Here is a 20450-nt window from a genome sequence, read left to right on the forward strand (position 1 = left end):
ACCATTATGCAAGAATCTGGGACAGAAACTTGTTACATCTAACTGAAAAAAGGCGTACAGCAAGTAGGATACATTTATCCAAAACTAGTGCCTTGCCCAGTTTAGCAACCACAAACTTCCATTAAGACGACTGTTATGGAGTTGTTAATGAACATAAATAAAAGAGCCTCAAATCTGCATTTCCACTGACAAAATCTGAAATATGCTTGCTTATGCCTCAACCAGTGAGGGAGGCATGCTTGCACTTGAGGAAGTCTGTGTACTTGCTAGACAGGCTTGGCACTTCTTTCCAAAACCAACAGTCCAACTTCCCTAGGCAGTAACCTCCTTTCTGGATTAATTCTCCACTTCTAAGAGATACTCCTTCTCCTGCTCACAGAAGTTCTTTATTAGGGGAAAAAAAAAATCAACAAAACACCAACTTTGAGGAGAGATTACATAGAGGAGAAGGGTTTTAGACAATTGGCAAACTGCTCAGAAGTAAAGAAAAGCAGCTATAAAAAAATAAGATAATACTGACCCAAACCAAAGCCACTGCTAACAGTTAATGGAGGGTTTGATTTGAACCCCTCATCTTGGGTACACACCCAAAGGGATAACTTCTAGAAACTGAAACTAAAATCCACAAAAATAATTACCCAATTTATGAATATGGTAATTTCATTTTGTTTTCAATGATTGACTTGTTTGCAAGAAGATTGAGATGTTTAAATACTCAAAAAAATCCAAAACATAGTTTTTGTACATGTCTGTGTCTCAAAATACAGTGATTTCTTACATCTCCTTTTGACAGAAGGCTGTAACCCTGAATTTCCAAATTATTTAATCCAAAAACAAACCCAGCCCTGCTTGAAACTGAGCAGCAACACACGGGCTACGTTACCTGCAGCACTGTGATCAGTTAGGTTTACCGCAATGCTCTTCACCAGCAGCTTGAGTTCATGAGCCCTTGGAGGTTTAGGCGGACTAGTGCCCTGAGGGAGAAGGTTTATGTTCTGTACATTCTGTGAGAAGCAAGCAGAACAAGAGGGATCACGCACATGCAAATACCGATTACTTTTAACTTCTGTCTCACTGACAGAGAGAAGCAGATGTGCGTGTGGTGGGGTGCACCATTAGCAGCCACGCGGGAGCTATGATTACAAAGCCTTCACTGCCAAAGGCAGTTTTAAAGAATGTCGTTTTAAAGAATGCATTCCAGTTGTTCATAATCACCAAATGGTGTTAAACTTACTCACTTGTAAGTCATGAATTTATAATAAAAACACTAAGCAGGATACTTTTCAAAAGATTTACATGGGAATAAGACTTACCTGAACCTCCTTTGTATCTGCAGGCCTCGTACTCAACACTACAGATGGAGAAACTGAGCTGAAGAGGTCCTTCAAAACATCTCTGAGTGTTTCAGGTATTGCACATGTCCCTGCGGTCTGTCCCTACAAGGAAACAATCAAGCATTTTTCTCAAAACTCAGAGAAAAGTTAATGCAAAAATTAATTTTTACCTATCTAAACTATCAAAGCTATTGAACATCAGTTTTGTCAGACAGAGACACAGTTTCTATCACCACCACCAAAATGTAATGACATCATGCAAATAATTACTTCAATTTCTATATTATGCTTTAAAGGAAAACTAGATATAAAAAAGTCACATGATGTTCTGAGAGTTAGGAAGGCAGAGCTATCCGCCACAAAATCCTAAGTTTCATTAACAGTTTATATCTTATGATGGTGTTTGTTAAAGTTTTTGTACTGCTTTGCACCCCACCCAACAGAGCAGATCAGGTCATCAGATAAGCAGACTGGCACTATTCCACTGATTTAATGGGAGTTATGCCAGCTTGCAGCAGGTGAGAAGCTGCTAATCCTGTGCTGCACTGAAAAAAAATATTAGAGTATCTCTTGGAGGTTTTCAACCTTGCTGAAAAGTGCACTGTATGGAGAGATAGTCATGCTGCTTGGGGGAAATAACTTGTACATTTGTCCATTCAAAAATCTCATGGCAATCTGCACTTGGCACTACTATCTCTGAGGGATCAGAACAGACCACAGATTTTGCTTACACATGTAGCTTCACATGATTAATTTTAAGGTGTATGAAGATGGTGACATGTCCCTGCCCTCACTGTGCTCCTGGAGAAGCCTGCTTTCCATGTCTTGCTCCTCAGAAAGTCTCTTCTGCTCAGTTACCTACAGTGAATAGGTTTTTAAATTAAGCTATGACAGAAAGGGCAGTCTAATACTCAACTGCTCTGAAGGTGGCAGAGCACCTTCGGAAAGCACCTTCTCAGTCAGAGCACTGAGAAATCTCAGTGAGGTTTGTTTTCTAAAGAAGAGACTGAAGTAGTAGATAAAGATCTGAACTAAACAACAGAGGACTCATCCATGTTTTCTCATCTGTTACCTTACCTGAGAGACTTTGCTGTTACAGAAAAAGACTCTAAAAGAAAGGCAACTGATTTACAGATGCAGATATCAAATAGCTGCAGAATGCAATAATCACACAAAGCAGAAAAAGGTACCCTCCTGCAGGCTTCTGTCTAACGGGAGCACACCTACAACCAGCATGCCGTGACCAACAAGAAAGGCCCTGCTGCAAAGACAAGGCACACTGATGACAAGGACACCAAACTGGCACCAGCAAGGAGATCAAGAGGGGGGCTGAAGGCCAAACACTGGTCGATTGCTTTGGTAACACTGTGGCTGTGCCCCACCAGCTTCCAGTGCTGCCTGACCCACGCTGGTGCAGCGGCACAGCAGAACGCTGCCAGGAGGCAGCACCAGCACAGGACTCAACCAAACATATCTCTGCCACCCTGGACACCCTGTGCCACACTCCTCTGTCACAGAGAGCTTTGCCACAAGAGGCAACCTCTAGTTCCAAAAGCCATGGTACTTTCTTAGGTGTAGGAGAAAGAACCTGTAGTGACTTCTGCGCTCCCACAGGTATGCTTGCTGCTTGCACAGCAGGTCAAACAGATTTGGAGTAACAGCCCTTTCCCAATTACCAAAGTGTTACAGAAACATTTAGGGGGTTTCATAAAAATCCCAGGAACGTTGTGTACAGAAATCCTGTTTCACTGCCTTCTCACCTAACCACTCTTGGATCACAGGTCTCTACAGTTCAAAACATACAACAGCATCGACGAGGCCACCAGAAACTCTGCTTTGTTTACACCGTGGAAAGAGGCAGCAGCACATTTCCGCAACTTGCAGATAGCACTCTTTTATTTCAAAAAATATTGAAGTAGATTAGGCTGTCTAAATCAGCAGTGTCAGTAATTTCATTATTTATGTTACTTAAGTAAGCAGGTAAATCCTAGTTGCTTTCACTGTTTTGGAGGTAATTCCCTCTCTTACCCTTACTTGAACGCTGCTTGGTGGAGAACTCTGTCAATTTGTAAAATACCAGCCAACTCTCACTTTGCCACCTACCTAATCTGCCATTTGTTATTCAATGGTAAAAAGAGCAACAGTAGTAACCGGACTTCTACTCATAGTTCTTTTCTGATGTTTCCACAGTTATTTGGAAAGCAGTTTGATTAAAGAGCCTCCTGTCGGTGCAACCTCATTTTTAGCCATCCTCATTTGTAATGCTCCACTACACCACCCTCTGCAAGGCAAGCCACAATGGCTTAATTGCCAACCAAAAAAAACTGCCAACACCACGTTTTACATGAGGTGTGCCATGGGCTAGGGGTGTACAGTCAGCTGCAGCTTGGGGCACACCAGCACATAAAGCCACCGTAGCACAGCCATGCAAACGCAAGCCCTGCCAGTCAGCCAGGCTGCCAAACGCAACTCAGGTTCACCCAGCTATTATCAACAGTAAACAGGTAATTATACCCACCTCGTTTGACTGATGGCAAAACCATTGGGTAGATAATCACAAGAAATTATAGGTATTTATTTGTACACACAATATTGCTTCCAAAAGAGGAAAAAACAAGACACAAAACTTTATACTTAAGTTTAGGAGCTGAAGCAATTTCCATGGTGTAGGTTGTTCACAGGTTTTAGCTCTTTTTTATTGCCTCCCCTATTCCCTAAGTGCTAGCAGAAACTTCAAAGTGAAAATAAAGCCCTTAACTATTAAGAATTAACAAGCTTGTTTTGAGAACGTGGACAAAGCTCAGCAAGCTATAACTCCTCTGCAACTCTGAACTTGGGCATCTCTCAGAAGACAGGTTGTGAAGTTCAGTGACTGTGACAGACTCATCTGCATCTGCCAGTAAGTACTTAATGACTGTTCAATAAGTGGATAATAGCATGCTACCTCAACACAGGAGGTTTATTTACACTGCTATGCATGCACAGTAAAATTTATATTAAAACACAAATTAAAGGACTTGTCTATCTTTAGTTACAAGTTTCACATTTTTGTGTAAAAAAAAATGGTGGTAATAAACTATTACGATTCTGGGTCACTCAGCACAGGCCTTTAGATGCAGCTCTACCATACAATAAACCTATTTTTTAACGAGGCCTTCAGTAAGAAAACTAACGTCACAAAATACAAGCAGGTGTCCAGCCACAGTTGTAACAAAGGCTTAAGTCACCATGTTTGTGCCAAAAAAAATGCAGTTGTGAAGCGTCAAAGGCAGAAGACAGTCTCAGTCATAAAGGAACGGTTTCAGGGGATGTCCCAATAAAAAATGCCCAGTGAAATGTGTTTACATATTAAGATAAGGTGCAATTCCAAAAGCATAATGATATTTTTAGATCACTCACCTTTTCCATAAATAACACTATTTCTTCAGAACTGTTTCTGAATTACTGTTGCCAGATTTCAAAATTGATTCAAGTTAAGGAAGGGGAAACTTTGTAATTACTTTGATGGAAATATTATTAATACTGGTTATACTGGAATAATACTGGTTTTTTAAATAATACGGGGGTTTTTTTTGTTATTTTAGAAGTGCTCTGAAAGAAGGCATTTAAGAACAGACATTTTTCACACCTTTGAATGTGAATGAAAAATGTCTGCAATGTCATGACAAATACAGACTTGATTTGTCTTTACAACTTTAGTAATCTTGAGGAATGCTCCTAGATTTCAGAGATGCAGGGGTTTGACAGATGAGTCAGGGTAAGTGTGACCGAAGCAGTTCAAGATGGCACTGCTGACAGGCAACTGCTGAAGGCAGCCAGCAAAAAAGAACAGGCATTTTTGCTTCAATTCTTCCAGACTCATCTGATACCTTAGCTCTAGACACTTTTACTGCTAACCTAAAGCATTACACTGGGTTTTGCACCAAAGGGACAGAGACTTATCTTCTCTACCATTACCACAAATAAAAGTTACTGACTGACCTCCTGCACTGTTGGCTGGATTTCAAAGTTGCTTTCATTGGTGTTAATGAGGAACCACTCAATTTTGACATCTTCTCCTTTGTCTTTCACACAGAGATGAAGCTGTGGATAGGAAAGCAGTTATTGGAGAGTGTTCTGGTGTCCTGTAAAGAAATTGCAGGCCAACCTCCATGCTGAGGCTTGCCAAAGGAAGAATAACGGTTTCTCAGTAACTAAATTCAAAGTGACAATCTAAGAAGGCAGAAGTTATTTAAGCTTTGAGACTGCACGCCAGTCAAAATAGGGTATTGCTCTATACATCCACATAGTCTACCCAATGCACTAGTTATCCACAGTCTCCTAAAGAGGCGCCTTACTTAATGAATTTATTACTTGCCCCAGAGGGAAACTGTAACATGATCAAACGTTTTACCAGAGTTAACAAGAGCTTGTATGCATTTTGCAAACAGGAGGTTCAGCTCAGCTGCAGAATGAGATGTAAGAAAAGGAAGAAGAGAGGAAACAACACTTAACACTTTACCTGCAAGTGAAGTGGAGACAATTTCACGCTGTACGACTGACCTTCTGCAGCCGCAGGTGAAGTATCTGAGACGGTGACAACAAATGTAATGGAATCTCCCAGAACATTGCAAGAGACCACCTAAAGAAATTATAGGGATGGGGGGAGACAAAGGAAGGGAAAAAAAATATTTTTCAAAAGAAGGTTTGGTGAAGGCAAGAAAGAACTAAGAAAAGAAAGGATTTTAAGCTACCAGAATTATGCTAGATTCTGTAGGTGGAAGATTTATAAGCAATTTCATTAACAACCCTACTTCCTTCTGCACATTGACTTCTGAAAAACATCGCTCAGGTCTTTGCTTCTGGACTCAGAATCTAGTACCTGGAAATGCTGGTGTTTTCCAAAGTTTCTTTGGTATTGTTATCCAATACAAAAGTAACTTCTCACCTGACAAAGACTCCTTTGTGCTTCACACAAAGCTCAAGGATCACAGTTTTGCATGAGAGACAAAGAAGTTTATTCTTCTTCCTCTTCTGCTCCAAACTAAGTAGCCTAGAATAGGACAGCTGATTTTACCAAACAAGATTTGTTTGGTAAACAACAACCTACAAACCTGAAACCAAAACCCTACAAACATGAAACTTAGGGATAACACTGCTGCTGCTGAAGAGGATTTTGTCTAAGTAATTCTAGTTCCCAGGGGGGTGTGAAGGGTCAGGAACCTTTAAAAGTTTATTCAAGACTTTGAGCAAACCAAGAAAGGCTCTGAAATTTGGTGATGATGCTAAATATCTGAGAAAAGTTTGTATGCCACTTCACTGCAATAGACTTCATTGAGTATACTCCCTCCCCTTTATGAGCAGTAATTTAACTTGTTATCACACTGAGTTTACAAACAATGGTTTTTCTTCCCTCTCCTCTGCAATCCAATTGAGGTGCCGAAGCAGTTGTGCAAATTTCCTGGAGTGTGTGGAAAGTGCCTGGCAACACAGGAAAGCCCCAGGTACACAACTCAGAAATCACACATTACACCAGGGAGAGCAGCTCACTTTGCAAACAGCTCTGCTGGTTGAAGACAGCTGCTTGTCACTGTCTCTGTGTGGTTATTCTTCCCACTGTTCCACTGCTGGAAAGGACAGCTGAGCCCTCCTTAGATTTACCCAGGTAAAAGTAAGTAGGTTAACACAATGCACAGAAAACAAATTTGCTGCAAGATTTGTTTGATGGAAACTCTGCATGTATGTGACTGAATTATGTTTGTGCACTTACTGCTTCACTTACGGGCACTGGAATTGAATCTGAAGGCTTCAAAATTAATAATATACCTTCTGGAAAATCTTTATCGGTCTCTCCTTAAATTAATTTTATCATCAGGGCTCTATAGCATACATTATGAGAAGCACCAAAGCATTATCAAGGGTTTCAGGGCACATCCATTAAGGCAGAGACTCAATTACAAAGAAGAAGAGGGAAGGGGTGGACACAACCAATAAAAATCCCAACCACATAGTGTAGAAATAGACAAATCATTTTCCCCCACCTCTCCTGTTCCCCAAAGCCTGAATTCCTTCAGAAGTGATTTCTGACCCTCAATCCCATATAACCAACATGAACTTCCACTATATGATACAACATAAAGCAGTTTTAAGCATTTTTAATAGCTAACAAGACTGAAGAGCCTAGCTACTTATGGTACACATAGCTGAGCTAAACCATAGAATCACTCCTTCCATTCATAATGAAGACAGATTGGAATGGCAGCTTTTCAAAGACTTAAAAAAAACAGACAGGTCCTTCCCTCTTTTTGGAGGGCAGAGGAGGGAAAAGGGCAGGTCTGATGCAAAAGCTGCTGACACTTGCATGTCCTAAATGACGTGGTATATCATCTATGCTCATTTCATCCACACATGCAGAAGAAGTTCAGTGCATTCAGAACAAGTTGGACTTGCTGCACATGTGATGCAGAGCCATTTGTCTGGAATTTCTGTCTTAAGAGCCAAGGTTGCCAGGTATGCAGTTGATTACTACATTAAAAAAAAAAAAAAAAAGTGTGACAGAAGAGCTGGTAGCTGTGCTTATGTGCCACATTTCTTAGTCATGTTTACTCCTAAGTAAAGGATGGAAACAGACACTGCTGGTGGTGGAACTTACACTTCTTTCTACACCTTGCCAAGACATGCTAAATCCATTTTTTTTTCTATAGTTGTATTTTCAGTTAAGGAGCCCAAACCCATAGGGTGTGGGCTTTTAGTCTCCTTGATTAATTTAATTTCTGTCAAAGACAACTACCAAATCCTACTTCCCTTCTCCCCTCATTTTTAATAAAATAACTGTTTTCTTCAGATACAGAAGTCTGTTGATTTTTAATCCAAACAAAAAAAGGAGTGGTTCCACATTTTTTAACAGAAAATAGTATGTCTTTATATCAGGTGAATCCCTTTGTTCTGGGACCAGGATGGATTATGGAGTCAGAATTCTGAGAGAAGCAGAGTTCTGGGCTAGAATTTGAAGATAAAGCTGTTTTCATTTAAGATGCTGCAACAGAGGTGAGAAGTTGATTAAAGAGACCGTAACTGCCAGTTCCCTTTTTAAGTGACATTCCTTTAGAAGTACAGCAGATGATTTTGCTAGATCAGAGCAGAAATATGTAGGTCTTTTTCTCCAGAACAGTCACATGAAGAAAAATACTGAAGCTTCCTGTGCTATGCTCCTCTTCCTCCATGCCCCCATCCAACCTGTTTCCTTGAATTCATTTTCTCTGCACAAACGAGCAGAAGAAGGGAGTCAGGCAAAACAGCTGTTTCTGGTCAACAAGGGGAGAAAACAAGGAAGGAGAGATGTTAATGAGAAAACAGTAGCACCTGGACTGAAAGAGAGTCGCTCCTCAACCTCATTTGTCTTCATCTCTCTCTCCTACCTCTCCATACCATGGAAATCCCCAGACATCAATACTTCGCATTTTAGAGTCTAGAAAATGTGTAGTTTCCATAAAAAACTGTTCTTTAAAAATTAAGCCACAAAGCAGCTGTGGCTTGCTCATTCGAAACTCTGAGAGGGGTAATGACCCAGCTCCTCTTTGGCATCTTACAACCAGACAAGCACTGCCTCCTAAGTTAGCAGAAATAGGGTGAGGTGAAGTAGTAACACAAAGAAACTAGGAAGTTCCACCAGAGAGACCAAGATGCTTTCTCCCCCCAGCACCTCTGCAGCACTCTAGCCTCCTCCCAGTACAAGCACCCCCTCAACACCAGAGGAGTGTCTCCATCTGTGTCGGAGACCTCCTGTGGAAGGTATTCCCAGTCCGTCATTAGCTGGCAAGGCTGCACCCCCACTCCTCCTAAGCCCTCATTCATCCACACTGAGCTGGCTCCTGGCACTCGCTTACCCCACACTGGGGTTATTCTTCATGTCTACTCAACACCCTCCAGCCTCCCCCCTCCCTGCCTCTGCTCTCCTGCCACTATCTGGCTACACTAGCTCACCATGAGGATGAGCTGCCATGGCAAAACCCCTCGAGAAGGCTGGGCTCTGTTCCCACCTGCCTGATGCTGGCATCCAACTCTGATTAGCTGCTGTAACACTTCCATACAGCTCACTTATACGTATCTAAAATTGTTACTACAATTATCCTAAAAAACTCTGTTTCAGATAAAACAACTACAGGAATCAAGAGGACTGAAAAAGTATTGCAATTGGAGTAAGACTAGTATTTTTCTAAGGAAGTGAAGTGTCCAAACTTGTGAACCCACAGCTGTTGAAGCCCTTCCCCTTGCTTTGCCCTCCTCATCTATCTCTTGACTTTTTCCCTTTGTAGTTCCTCTGGACTGAACAGCAGAATTTTAGTTTCTTTCCTTCCTAAAGCAGCATGGGAAGCTGCACCACCTCAAGGAGAGCAGGAGTGCCTCTGCTCCTCACATGTAGTGTCCTCTCACCTCTAGAGGTCTCAGTTTTGGCACTGGTACCCCACTGATCTGTGTGTTATGCACAGCCTCTTCGTTACTGCTCCCTCCCCTCTTGGTCTGTGGCAGCAGGTTCCCTCCCATAGATAGACAAGGGAGGGTGAAAGGGCCCTGACTTCAGGGCAAGTTCTGACAGCCCTGCTGGTGAAGATCTTCACCTTCCCCAGGATCTGACTGCATCACCTGCATGTGTAAAACCCTTAGCATTACAGCCTTGATAGCTTTTTTCTGGAAAGAAATAGGTTTTGACACATTTGACATTTATTTCCATGAAAAGCGAGTTATTCAGCAGTATGTAATTAATACAAATCTTCAACATTTTCACAGGAAAATAAGTATACGCTGTGAAGCAGCCACACGGTGGAAGCTGCCTTGATCTTCACTGTAGGGTTGATTACGCTGTCAGATTTTGGACCTCCCTCATTTCCCATGTTTTGAAGTAGAACTCTGAGGAGAAGGTTCTTGGGTTTTTCTTTTGTCGTGGAAAACTTACTTTGCCAACAGTCAAACAGGCAGTGTGTGTACTCAGCTTAAAATCTCACCATAAGAAAATTTCCAGTCAGAAACTTCTGCCTTTTCAAAGTCGTAACACTCAGCTGTTCAAAAGAAGAACTTACTTCATCTTCCTTGGTTACCAAAGCATTAACTTCTGGGAGGGGGCTTCTATAGCTTCTTCACCTCTTTACCCAAGCAGTTTACCAAATCATACAGAGAAACTGAAGGAGAGAAGATAAATGTGTAGTGTCCAAACCAGGCAGATTTTTAGAAGCTGGCTTGCAAATATAACAAGACAACCCTGGACCAGTTTTCCAAAATTATAATAAACACCAAGGTGAAGGCAGGGTGAGTGATGGAATGAATGCATGAGATAGTCACCACATCAGCAACAGGAAAAAAGAAGAAACTGATAGAATGAGTTCATTTATCTATTCCTTTGAGACCAACAGACATTCAAACTCAAAAAAAGAGGGAAAAAAGGGGAGAGGGGAATAAAACGAGCAAGCATGGAGTATAAGATAGGACAGGAAGAATTTTCAATCTGCCTATCAAGTAAGGAGAGTATCAAATGCTGTGAGGACAGGAAACAGCACTTACACTTAAGAAGGGGGAAAATAAATACCAGAAATAGACTTGATAGTTTGGCCTCACTAATATGCAAGTCTTTATGCACCACTTGGGAGGCAGCATAGCTGAAGACACAAACGGAAGATGATAAAACTCACGGGAGGTTTGCTATTTTGTGCTACAGAAGCTTGAAGAGAGATTCAGTTGCAGAGACACAGGCACTTGGTGCTGTTGGGATGCTAAGGCATCCCTGACCCCTGTGCCAGGCTGGCAGAAATGGAACAAGCATATAGGAGGCCCACACACATCTGCAGTAGCAGCTGGAAGACAAGAAGGCTACCTGATGGTGCCAAAACCAGTATTATCTTCACTGAAGCAAACAAATCCCAACCCTAATGTCTTCCTCTGACAAGACAGCTCTTAGGTAGGTGAGATCCATTATGTTGTCTTGTCTGTTTCAGTAGCATCATCCCACTGATAATGGAGCTTATACTCAATCATTCCAGTTAAGGTGAATGGGGATGTGTCTGAAAGGGAGAGGAAAGTACAGTGAGAAAAGATGTGAAAGCTGGAAGCAAATTACAAAGGAGCTCGTCAGGCACGAACCCTAGTGTGTAGTTAACGTTCGAAATCCCTCAGGAGAAATCTGAAAGGAAGTGTGATGCTGAGGAACACAAGCTGGAAGTGGCAATATAAAGGAAGGTTAAGACATCACACAGAAAAGCTGAAAAGCCTTGAAGATTAGAAAGGAAATGCAATTCAAAATACAGACCATGTGTGTATGAGAATTAACAAATATTACTCCTACGAAGGGCAGCTTATCACTGGGAGAACACCAAAGGGAGACTGACCCAGGTGAATCAACTCAGTCACAGCGTGAAGCAGCCACAGAAGAGCCAGACTGGAGTCTTAAATTGCATCAAGAAAGCACTTTCAGAGACACAAAAGAGCAGTAATCTCCCTGCATGGTGAGACTTCACCTCAAGGGTTGTGTGTTACTTCAAGCCATCAAGTTCAAAATAAAGTATTTAACTGGAGCTGCTGCAGAGAGTAGGTGTGCTGGAGTGACTTAGAAGGCGAGCTGACATTGTGAAAGGAGACTTAAAGAACAACTTATTTAGCCAAGTGTACTGAGTTTGTGTAGAAAGGTTTTGGTAGTGGCAAGGCTACAGGGGTGGCTTCTGTGAGAAGCTGCTAGAAGATTCCCCAATATCCAATAAAGCCAATGCCAGCTGGCTCTAAGATGGACCTGCCGTTGGCCAAGGCTGAGCCAATCGGTGATTGTGGTAGTGCCTCTTGTATAACATGTTTTAGAAGGGGGAAAAAACAACTGTGCAACATCAGCCAGAGAGTGGAGTGAGAATATGTGACAGAAACAGCCTTGCAGTCACCAAAGCCAGTGAGGAAGTTGGGGGAGGAGGTGCTCCAGGTGCCAGAGTAGATTCCCCTGCAGATCACAGTGAAGACCATGGTGAGGCAGGCTGTCCCCCTGCAGCTTATGGAGATCCATGCTGGAGCAGATATCTACCTGCAGCCCATGGAGGACCCCACCTACAGCAGGTGGATGCCCAAAAGGAGGCTGTGACCCTGTGGGAAACTCGTTCTGGAGCAGGCTCCTGGCAGGACCTGTGGACACATGGAGAGAGGAACCCAGGCTGGAGCAAGCTCATGGCAGGACTTGGGACACCATGGGGGACCCACTATGGAACAGTGTGTTCCTGAAGTACCGCGCTCTGGGGAAGGGAATCACACTAGAGCAGCTCATGAAGAACTGCAGCCAGTAGGAAGGACTGGAGAAGTTCATGAAGGACTATCTCCTGTGGGAGGGACCCCACGCTAAGGGAAAAGAGTGAGGAAGAAGGAGCAGCAGAGACAACGTGTGATGAACTGACTGCAACTCTCATTCCCTGTACCCTTGTGCTGCCAGGGGGGAGGGGGCAGAGCAGTCAGGAGTGAAACTGAGCACTGGAAGAAGGGAGGGATGGAGGGAAGGTGTTTGAAGATTTTATTTTATTTTTCATTATCTTACTCTGATTTGATTGGTAATAAATTAGTTGAACTGATTTTCCCAAGTTGAGTCTGGTTTGCTTGTGGTGTTAATTGGTGAGTGGTCCCTCCCTGCCCTTATCTCAACCCACCAGCCTTTTATTATATTTTCTCTCCTCTGTCCATGGGCCATGATTCCACTTTGGTTTGTACAAAAAACCCCAGTCATTAAGCAGCAAAGCTCTGGGACAGCTTTTCAAGCAAACAGGGAGTTAAAGAACAACAGAACAGTTCACCCCACCAAAAATAATCAGAAATAAACACATGTACCTAACTAAGAACAAGTCCCAGTTCATAGTGCAGTGGTCACAACATGAGACTTGTCTCTCCTGGAGCAGAAAGCAGCCTCTGCTACACAACGTCTCTACCTGCTTCAAAGCAAGTGGAACTGGAAGCCCGGATGTCCCAGCACAGCACAAATGCAGCTACCAGCAGGATGGCTGCAAACCAAGTGATCTCAAGATGAAGCTACAACAGCCATGTTGGGTGAAGAAGGCCTTTACAGGCATGCAGCACAGCTCATGGGAGCTCACAAGCTTGCAAAACAGTTCCCTCTTCTCTCCACCATTTCCCCCAGCAAGATTAATCACACAAAAATTAAAATGAAGCATTCATATTTGCTGTTGCAATCCAAGACAGCCATTCTTTATTATCACTCATTAAAGGAATGGCACTCCGAGGGCAATTTACCCCCATTTACACATAAAGCAGGAAAAGAAGGAAGACTTCTGCTGTAGCCTGCTCCATCTAAACCCTCTGTGCCAGGTTCCCAACAACAGAATAATCTTTTTGGTTTCTCTTTTTGTTTTATTGTTGCAAAGTTCAAAGCCTCTGGAAATAAGACTGCAGTAATGGAAAGGCTGGCAGAATCAGCTAAGAATACTGCTAATGTTTGCTTTATTAAAACAAAACATCCAACACCACACAATGAGAACAGGCCACTTCATTCTATAGATTTAGGCACTGGCCCAAAGTTGGAGTGAAGGCGATGCATAAAAAGAGGCTTTGTCAAGACGCAGTGTGGTGTAACCTTCAGCCACAGAGCAGCTCTGTCCCTGCCACAAAGGCTTTGGCCAAGTTCACAACGAGCAGCTTCTTCAACCGTGTCCATAGCACTGCCTTGTAGAGCATACACCAGTTTTACAGCTTTCAGCTTCTCCAGGGCAAGGACAATATGTATTATCTATGGACTTCACGTGTCAAGTGTGTGTCCTGGTCATAAACAGGGCTGTCAGCAACAATATAATAATTACAGCCTGGCTGGCAATCCTGTATTGTTTCAGAGCAAGACTGTATGTGAGTCTTCCCACACAAGAGGCTTGCTCTCAGCATCAGGCAGGTTCATCTCCTGGCTGAGCTCCATGGCCTAGCATTCAAGAGAACAGAGGACCAGCCACCACAAAAGACCACAGGGCTCTATCAGCATACGGTTGCATTCAAGTATTACACATCCAATGTTTACTGCTATTTTGACCTCTCACCCTTAATCCTCCACTTCCTTTGATGACCACAACCTCTCTGGTGCAAGGTCAAACACATACTTGAAACACCATGCAATAAATCAAGACCTGGCTGCTGAACCAAGGCACCTATACGCTCTTGCCATACAGAACACAAGTAAAGCAGCATGTTGAACTGGTTGCAGAGAAAGAGCGTTTTGCCAGCTGATGCCTCAAGCAAGCACAGAACTCTGTGGGATGCTGCAACATTGATAAACGTGAAGCATATGATCACAAGCTACATTCAGAGCCAGTCACGCCAGCAGTGAGTTACAAACACGTATCAGAAGTTTGAGTTTGGACAAACTGCAGAGAGATGGCAATTTCATACACAAATATTAAGGGTTTGAAGAACAGGGATGGAACAGAAGAAGAACAGGGAGAGAAAATGCCACCAAACAAACAAAAAAAAGCCTTTTGGACCCTTAGTATTACTTGAGGAATACGTAAGAGAGACACTGTGTAAGAGAACACCTGAGGTGTTTAGAGAAAGGTATGCATTTAAGGAAGGAAGGAAGGTAGCTACCGGAGTACCACTCTAAGGTTATTATACACTGAAATCACAATAAATATTCAGATTGTACCTTAACTGAAGGAGTAAGAATAATTCAGATAAATTTTTCCAGCAGCTGTGCACAAGATTATGGAAATGGGTTTTGGGACAGTTCAGAACAACCCACTTTACGTAAGCAAACCTCTTATAATCCAATACATTTTAAAATGTGCTTATATTGGTTTAAGCTGATGCAAAACCACATTAGATTGCTGGCTGCAGTGTAATAGCTCGATTAAAGCACTGAAATGGCTCAACCCAAGGTCAGACAAGGACCCGAGACTGCACAAGGGAAGGTGCTGGACTGTGAAGCCACAGGTAGAGGAGAACAAGAGAACAACCCTACAGCAGCCAGCAGTTCTCCAGGCTTTGGCTGCTGTGGACCCAGCACTTGCTACCTTCTGCTGCCCAAGCTTAACCACAGCCCATTAAGATGCTCACAAGACACCACTCGCTGCTATGCCAGTCAGAATCTACATTTAAAGAACACAGAAGTAAACTGAGGTCTGCAGCAGAGTTGCTTCTAGTGGTACAATACGACCTCAGGGAAATCCAGGACTGCAGCATCATGCCTTGCTTCTGGTAAGACCAAAGCAGGTTTCAGCCTTGAGACGCTGCTCTCACCGCGGTACAGCCACAGGGACACAACTCTGAGCACAGCGCAGGCCCCACGCGCCTCTGCTGAACGTTGACACTGGCCAGGGGCAACCAGCAGACCTAAACCTTCTGGCCCTCTCCCATGCAAACACACCTGCAGCCCTGCCCACCTTCCACACATGTTTTAGACATTGCACTGCACTGTTTTTGTGCTGTTAGGCACTAGCTTTTATTCACAGCAGATCTCCCTCTGTTGCTGCCTTCACACGTTAAGACAGCACACCACTTTCAGACCCAGCAGTCCCTTCTCCTGTACAACTTCACATTGTGGTGTTCTCCAGTGACACAGAGTAACACTAGTGCCAACTCTACAGCCCTAACAACTATGTTTTCTCCACCCCCATTGCTGGGGCAAGGACACCCTGGTAAGGGGAAAGGAAAAAAATAAAAACAAACAAACAAACCAAAACAACAAACAAACCAACAAAACAAGAGAGAGAGAAAGAGAGAGAGAAAGAGAGAGAGAAAGAGAGAGAGAAAGAGAGAGAGAAAGAGAGAGAGAAAGAGAGAGAGAAAGAGAGAGAAAGAGAGAGAAAGAGAGAGAAAGAGAGAGAAAGAGAGAGAAAGAGAGAGAAAGAGAGAGAAAGAGAGAGAAAGAGAGAGAAAGAGAGAGAAAGAGAGAGAAAGAGAGAGAAAGAGAGAGAAAGAGAGAGAAAGAGAGAGAAAGAGAGAGAAAGAGAGAGAAAGAGAGAGAAAGAGAGAGAAAGAGAGAGAAAGAGAGAGAAAGAGAGAGAAAGAGAGAGAAAGAGAGAGAAAGAGAGAGAAAGAGAGAGAAAGAGAGAGAAAGAGAGAGAAAGAGAGAGAAAGAGAGAGAAAGAGAGAGAAAGAGAGAGAAAGAGAGAGAAAGAGAGAGAAAGAGAGAGAAAGAGAGAGAAAGAGAGAGAAAGAGAGAGAAAGAGAGAGAAAGAGAGAGAAAGAGAGAGAAAGAGAGAGAAAGAGAGAGAAAGAGAGAGAAAGAGAGAGAAAGAGAGAGAAAGAGAGAGAAAGAGAGAGAAAGAGAGAGAGAGAAAGAGAGAGAAAGAGAGAAAGAGAGAAAGAGAGAGAAAGAGAGAAAGAGAGAGAGAAAGAGAGAGAAAGAGAGAGAAATGCACAAACAACTCTGCATGTTGGCAATCCCTGGCTGCTACAAATCAGGGTGTGCCTCTAAGTTGTGTATCAGGCAGATAAGCATGCATAGTTTTCAAAGGAATCCTAGCAGAGCTGCTCAACATCTGAATCAGACAAGCAAACCAAAATAATAAAGCTAAACAAGAAAAGCATTAGGCTAATTCAATGCAGGTGCCTAAAGCTGAGCACCAGTTAGAACATCTCCCTGATGAGGAGAGGCTGAGGGAGCTGGGGCTCTTTAGCTTGGAGAAAAGGAGACTGAGGGGTGACCTCATCCATGTTTACAAATATGTAAGGGGTGAGTGTCAGGGAGATGGAGTTAGGCTTTTCTCAGTGATGACCAGTGATAGGACAAGGGGTAATGGGTGTAAATTGGAGCATAGGAGGTTCAAGGTGAATATCCAAAAAAAAATTTTTACTGTAAGAGTGACAGAGCACTGGAACAGGCTACCCAGGGAGGTTGTGGAGTCTCCTTCACTGGAGACATTCAAAACCCACCTGGACACGTTCCTGTGTGATGTACTCTAGGTGACCCTGCTCTGGCAGGGGGGGTTGGACTAGATGATCTTTCGAGGTCCCTTCCAACCCCTAAGATTCTATGATTCTATGATCTGACTAGTGGCTACTACCACTAGGATGTAAATACAGAAGCTGTAATTGCTAATAAGCATACATAATTTTTTTTTACCCTGTTCTAAGCGTCAAGTTTTGCCTTATTTTAATTTTATATGCACTAAGCACGGGGAAAACTGCTTTGTAGTATGTGGGGTGGGGGTGGGAGAGGAAGAAAGAGACCATTCACTCCTCACTGAATACAGGATTCAGTAGAGTCAAGACTTCAACCTCAGGATTTCACAGATGTTCCACTAATCCTCACTCAGCTCCAACTCATGAAGCAAACCTGTAATCAGCCACACTAAGAAGCAAGGGAAGACAAAGACATTTTCTTGTTCCAGAGAAGTGCCCCTTTCCTTCTTAACTTCCCCACCGCATGCTTCACTAGCAGGATGGGGAGTCATTGTACCGAGGCAGGGGTAGTGGGAAAGGGCTGCTGGACAAGTTCATTGAAGGCATACCTATAAACTTGGCATAACCCTGGTTACTATTCATTTGCTTAGAAGCCCTGGAGCACACTCTTCTCATGACTTGCAAAAGAAGTGAATCAATGCAAAGAGTTTGCATAGGTTTGTTAGAGCGGCAGTCTCTTAGCAGCCTCAACAAACTCAGGTCAAGGGTAAAGAAGTACTGACAAATAAAATTCCCACCGATGATAGTAAGAAAAGTTAACATTTCTGCCCAAAAGTACACTGAAACAAAACAAAATTGAGGTTTACCTTCTCTTGAGCTGACTTTACAACACTAACAACTTCTTTAACTGCTAGCTCAAGTGGTTCTGGTGGGTCATCTTCCTCAAACGTAAGAGACTGGGAATCCTAAGAAAGAAGAGAAGCATCATTAGGTGATGAAACCATTGCTTGAACATGCATGATAAAAATGCACAGCCAGTGGAAGTTCCTGGAAGAACTGGAGACAGAACTGCAAATCTATGTCAAAACCTGTATGTATTAATTGCACAACACCTCACCACATAACACAGAGCCTGAAAACCTACACTTAGGACATAACTATGGGCCTAATCATAACTCATCCTTCCCTGTAGCAGAGTATCAAGGTACACAGCATGGAATGAAGTCCATGAGCAGGGACAGAGTTCAGCAAAACTGCTCTACTTGAGAAAGGATTAACCAGTGCCATAGTTTTAAATGCTGAAACTAAGAAAACCCAAGTTTCATCTTGCAGAGGTGAGGAAAGAAACCTTCCCATCCCAAATATTTCCTCGTTTGTGATGGGCTGCTGGGAATACTCCTAGAGCTAGGGAGAGGGCTGCGCACAAACTCAGAGACCTGGGTACATGCCGCTTTCTGTAGAGTCTGGACTCAGCATTTATCACTGATATGACAAAGGTTCAGTCCTCAGGACCAGGGAATTAGGTTGCCAGAGGCTCACCTTGCCTCCTCACTTCTTGGACCCAGACATACCACTGCAAACCACCAAGCAGGCAGGCACTGATGACAGGTATCCAGCCATAGACAGCAAGGAAAAGACAGCGGATACCTGTTTTGGCGGTGAGGTCATACTTTCAGAGACATCAGCACATGCATTCTCCACCCAGTACCCACACTGAACAGTCAGCGCTGCTTCCCTCATCATCCCAGGGCTTTTTGCATGCAGGAATTTCATTAACAGTGCGCTGCTGACATTGTTTTGGGATGCTGACAGCGGGAGCCATGCCATGCTGCAGCGCCAGGCGGTGAACTCATAGCTAGAGATGGCTCCAGCTGCTCTCCCAGGGAGAGAGGGTGTGCATGCCCCTGTCAAAGTGCCTTTGGTCTCTGGCCGGGGAGCAGAAGCTGCCACTTGTTTTTAGTTCCTAGCACCTGTGCCCAAGCTGTCTGGGCTCTCCTCTTCCACAAACGCGAGGCAAGCCTTTGTTTCTCAGTACAACCCGTGCTTTTCTTCACTGCAACATGCAATTTGAGAGGGCAGACTAAGCATTTTCTTTCTGCTGCCCTAACTCACAGGGATGTCAGGCAAGTGTTAAAACTGCTTTCCTTATCTTTCACACACACAAGTTGCCCTGCTCCTCCTTATCCCCTAGCCTGCCCCCTGACACGTAAAAAGGCAGCCAGCTGGGACTGCCACAAAACCTCCTAGACCTAAGAAGAGGGCTGCACAGAAATTCAGAGACCTGGGTACATGCTGCTTTCTAAAGAGTTTGGACTCAGCATTTATCGCTGACATGGCAAGGGTTCCATCCTCAGAACCAGGGAATTAGGTTGCCAGAGGCTCACCTAACCTCCTCACCTCTTAGATCCAGGAAAACCACTACAAACCACCAAGCTGGATGCCACAACACGCCCTTTGCAAGATGAGATGGGAAGGGATGCCACATTTTGTGTGCTTTTTACCTGACCTGGGATAAAAGCAAAGTAACCAAAACTTGATGTGGCTGTCTGGGGGGTGCTAGCCCTCACTGTTACACCGACACACACCCAGGTTCAGCACGGCCTAAGGCAAGATGTAGGAAGTCCAGCTCTGGGAATTATTTGCCAAAGGACAGGCTGCACGTCCACACCAAGACAGGAAGTTTCCAGTGTTTCCTTCTCCCTGCTCCCAAACAATCACACTGGTGGTGTGAGCCCCTGCCAGGGGCTGCAGGGGCTTTCCTCTCTGTCCTTCCACTCTGTGCCTCTGTCTGGCTCCTTCCTGCAAGCTCCTGTCAAGCAGCCACCAAACACGCACGTATACAAGGACATGTAGCAAAACCACAAGGGGTAGTGGCTTTAAACTGGAAAAGGGTAGATTCAGGCTACACACTGGGAAGAAATCCTTCACTGTGAGGGTGGTGAGGCACTGGAACAGGCTCCCCAGAGAAGCTGTGGGCACCCCCTCCCCGGACGTGTTCAAGGCCAGGATGGAAAGGGACTCGAGAAACCTGGTCTAGTGGGAGGTGTCCCTGCCCGTGCAGGGGGGGTTGAACTAGATGCTCTTTAAGGTCTCTTCCAACCCAAACCTTTTTACGATTCTATGATTCTCTGACACGTCCATTCACACACACACACATATATACACGCACACGGAGGGGCAGTACCACACCGGCAGACCCTGCTCAGGGCACCCCGATGAATCCCCACAGCCCGTCCCGGTGACCCTCCCGCCGCCGCCCTCCCCAGGAGGGACACAGCCCCG

At 43.9% G+C, this 20450-nt stretch overlaps 1 protein-coding gene across 1 annotated transcript in view; it reads right to left on the reverse strand.

Annotated features, from left to right (window-relative positions):
* C2CD2 (C2 calcium-dependent domain containing 2) overlaps nt 1–18908 on the reverse strand; it is a 38748-nt gene extending 19840 nt beyond the window's left edge. Inside the window, exons 1-6 of the mRNA XM_010000454.1 lie at nt 18816–18908; nt 18035–18133; nt 5836–5955; nt 5316–5417; nt 1314–1436; nt 884–1004 (exon numbers count right to left, since the gene is read on the reverse strand). Of these exons, the coding sequence (XP_009998756.1) occupies nt 884–1004; nt 1314–1436; nt 5316–5417; nt 5836–5955; nt 18035–18133; nt 18816–18908 (658 nt within the window). The remainder of the gene's footprint in view (nt 1–883; nt 1005–1313; nt 1437–5315; nt 5418–5835; nt 5956–18034; nt 18134–18815) is intronic.
* Between the last annotated feature and the right edge of the window lie 1542 nt (nt 18909–20450).

Source organism: Chaetura pelagica, unplaced genomic scaffold, assembly GCF_000747805.2.
Source record: "Chaetura pelagica isolate M959 unplaced genomic scaffold, ChaPel_1.0 scaffold244, whole genome shotgun sequence".
In the NCBI taxonomy this organism is placed as follows: domain Eukaryota; kingdom Metazoa; phylum Chordata; class Aves; order Apodiformes; family Apodidae; genus Chaetura; species Chaetura pelagica.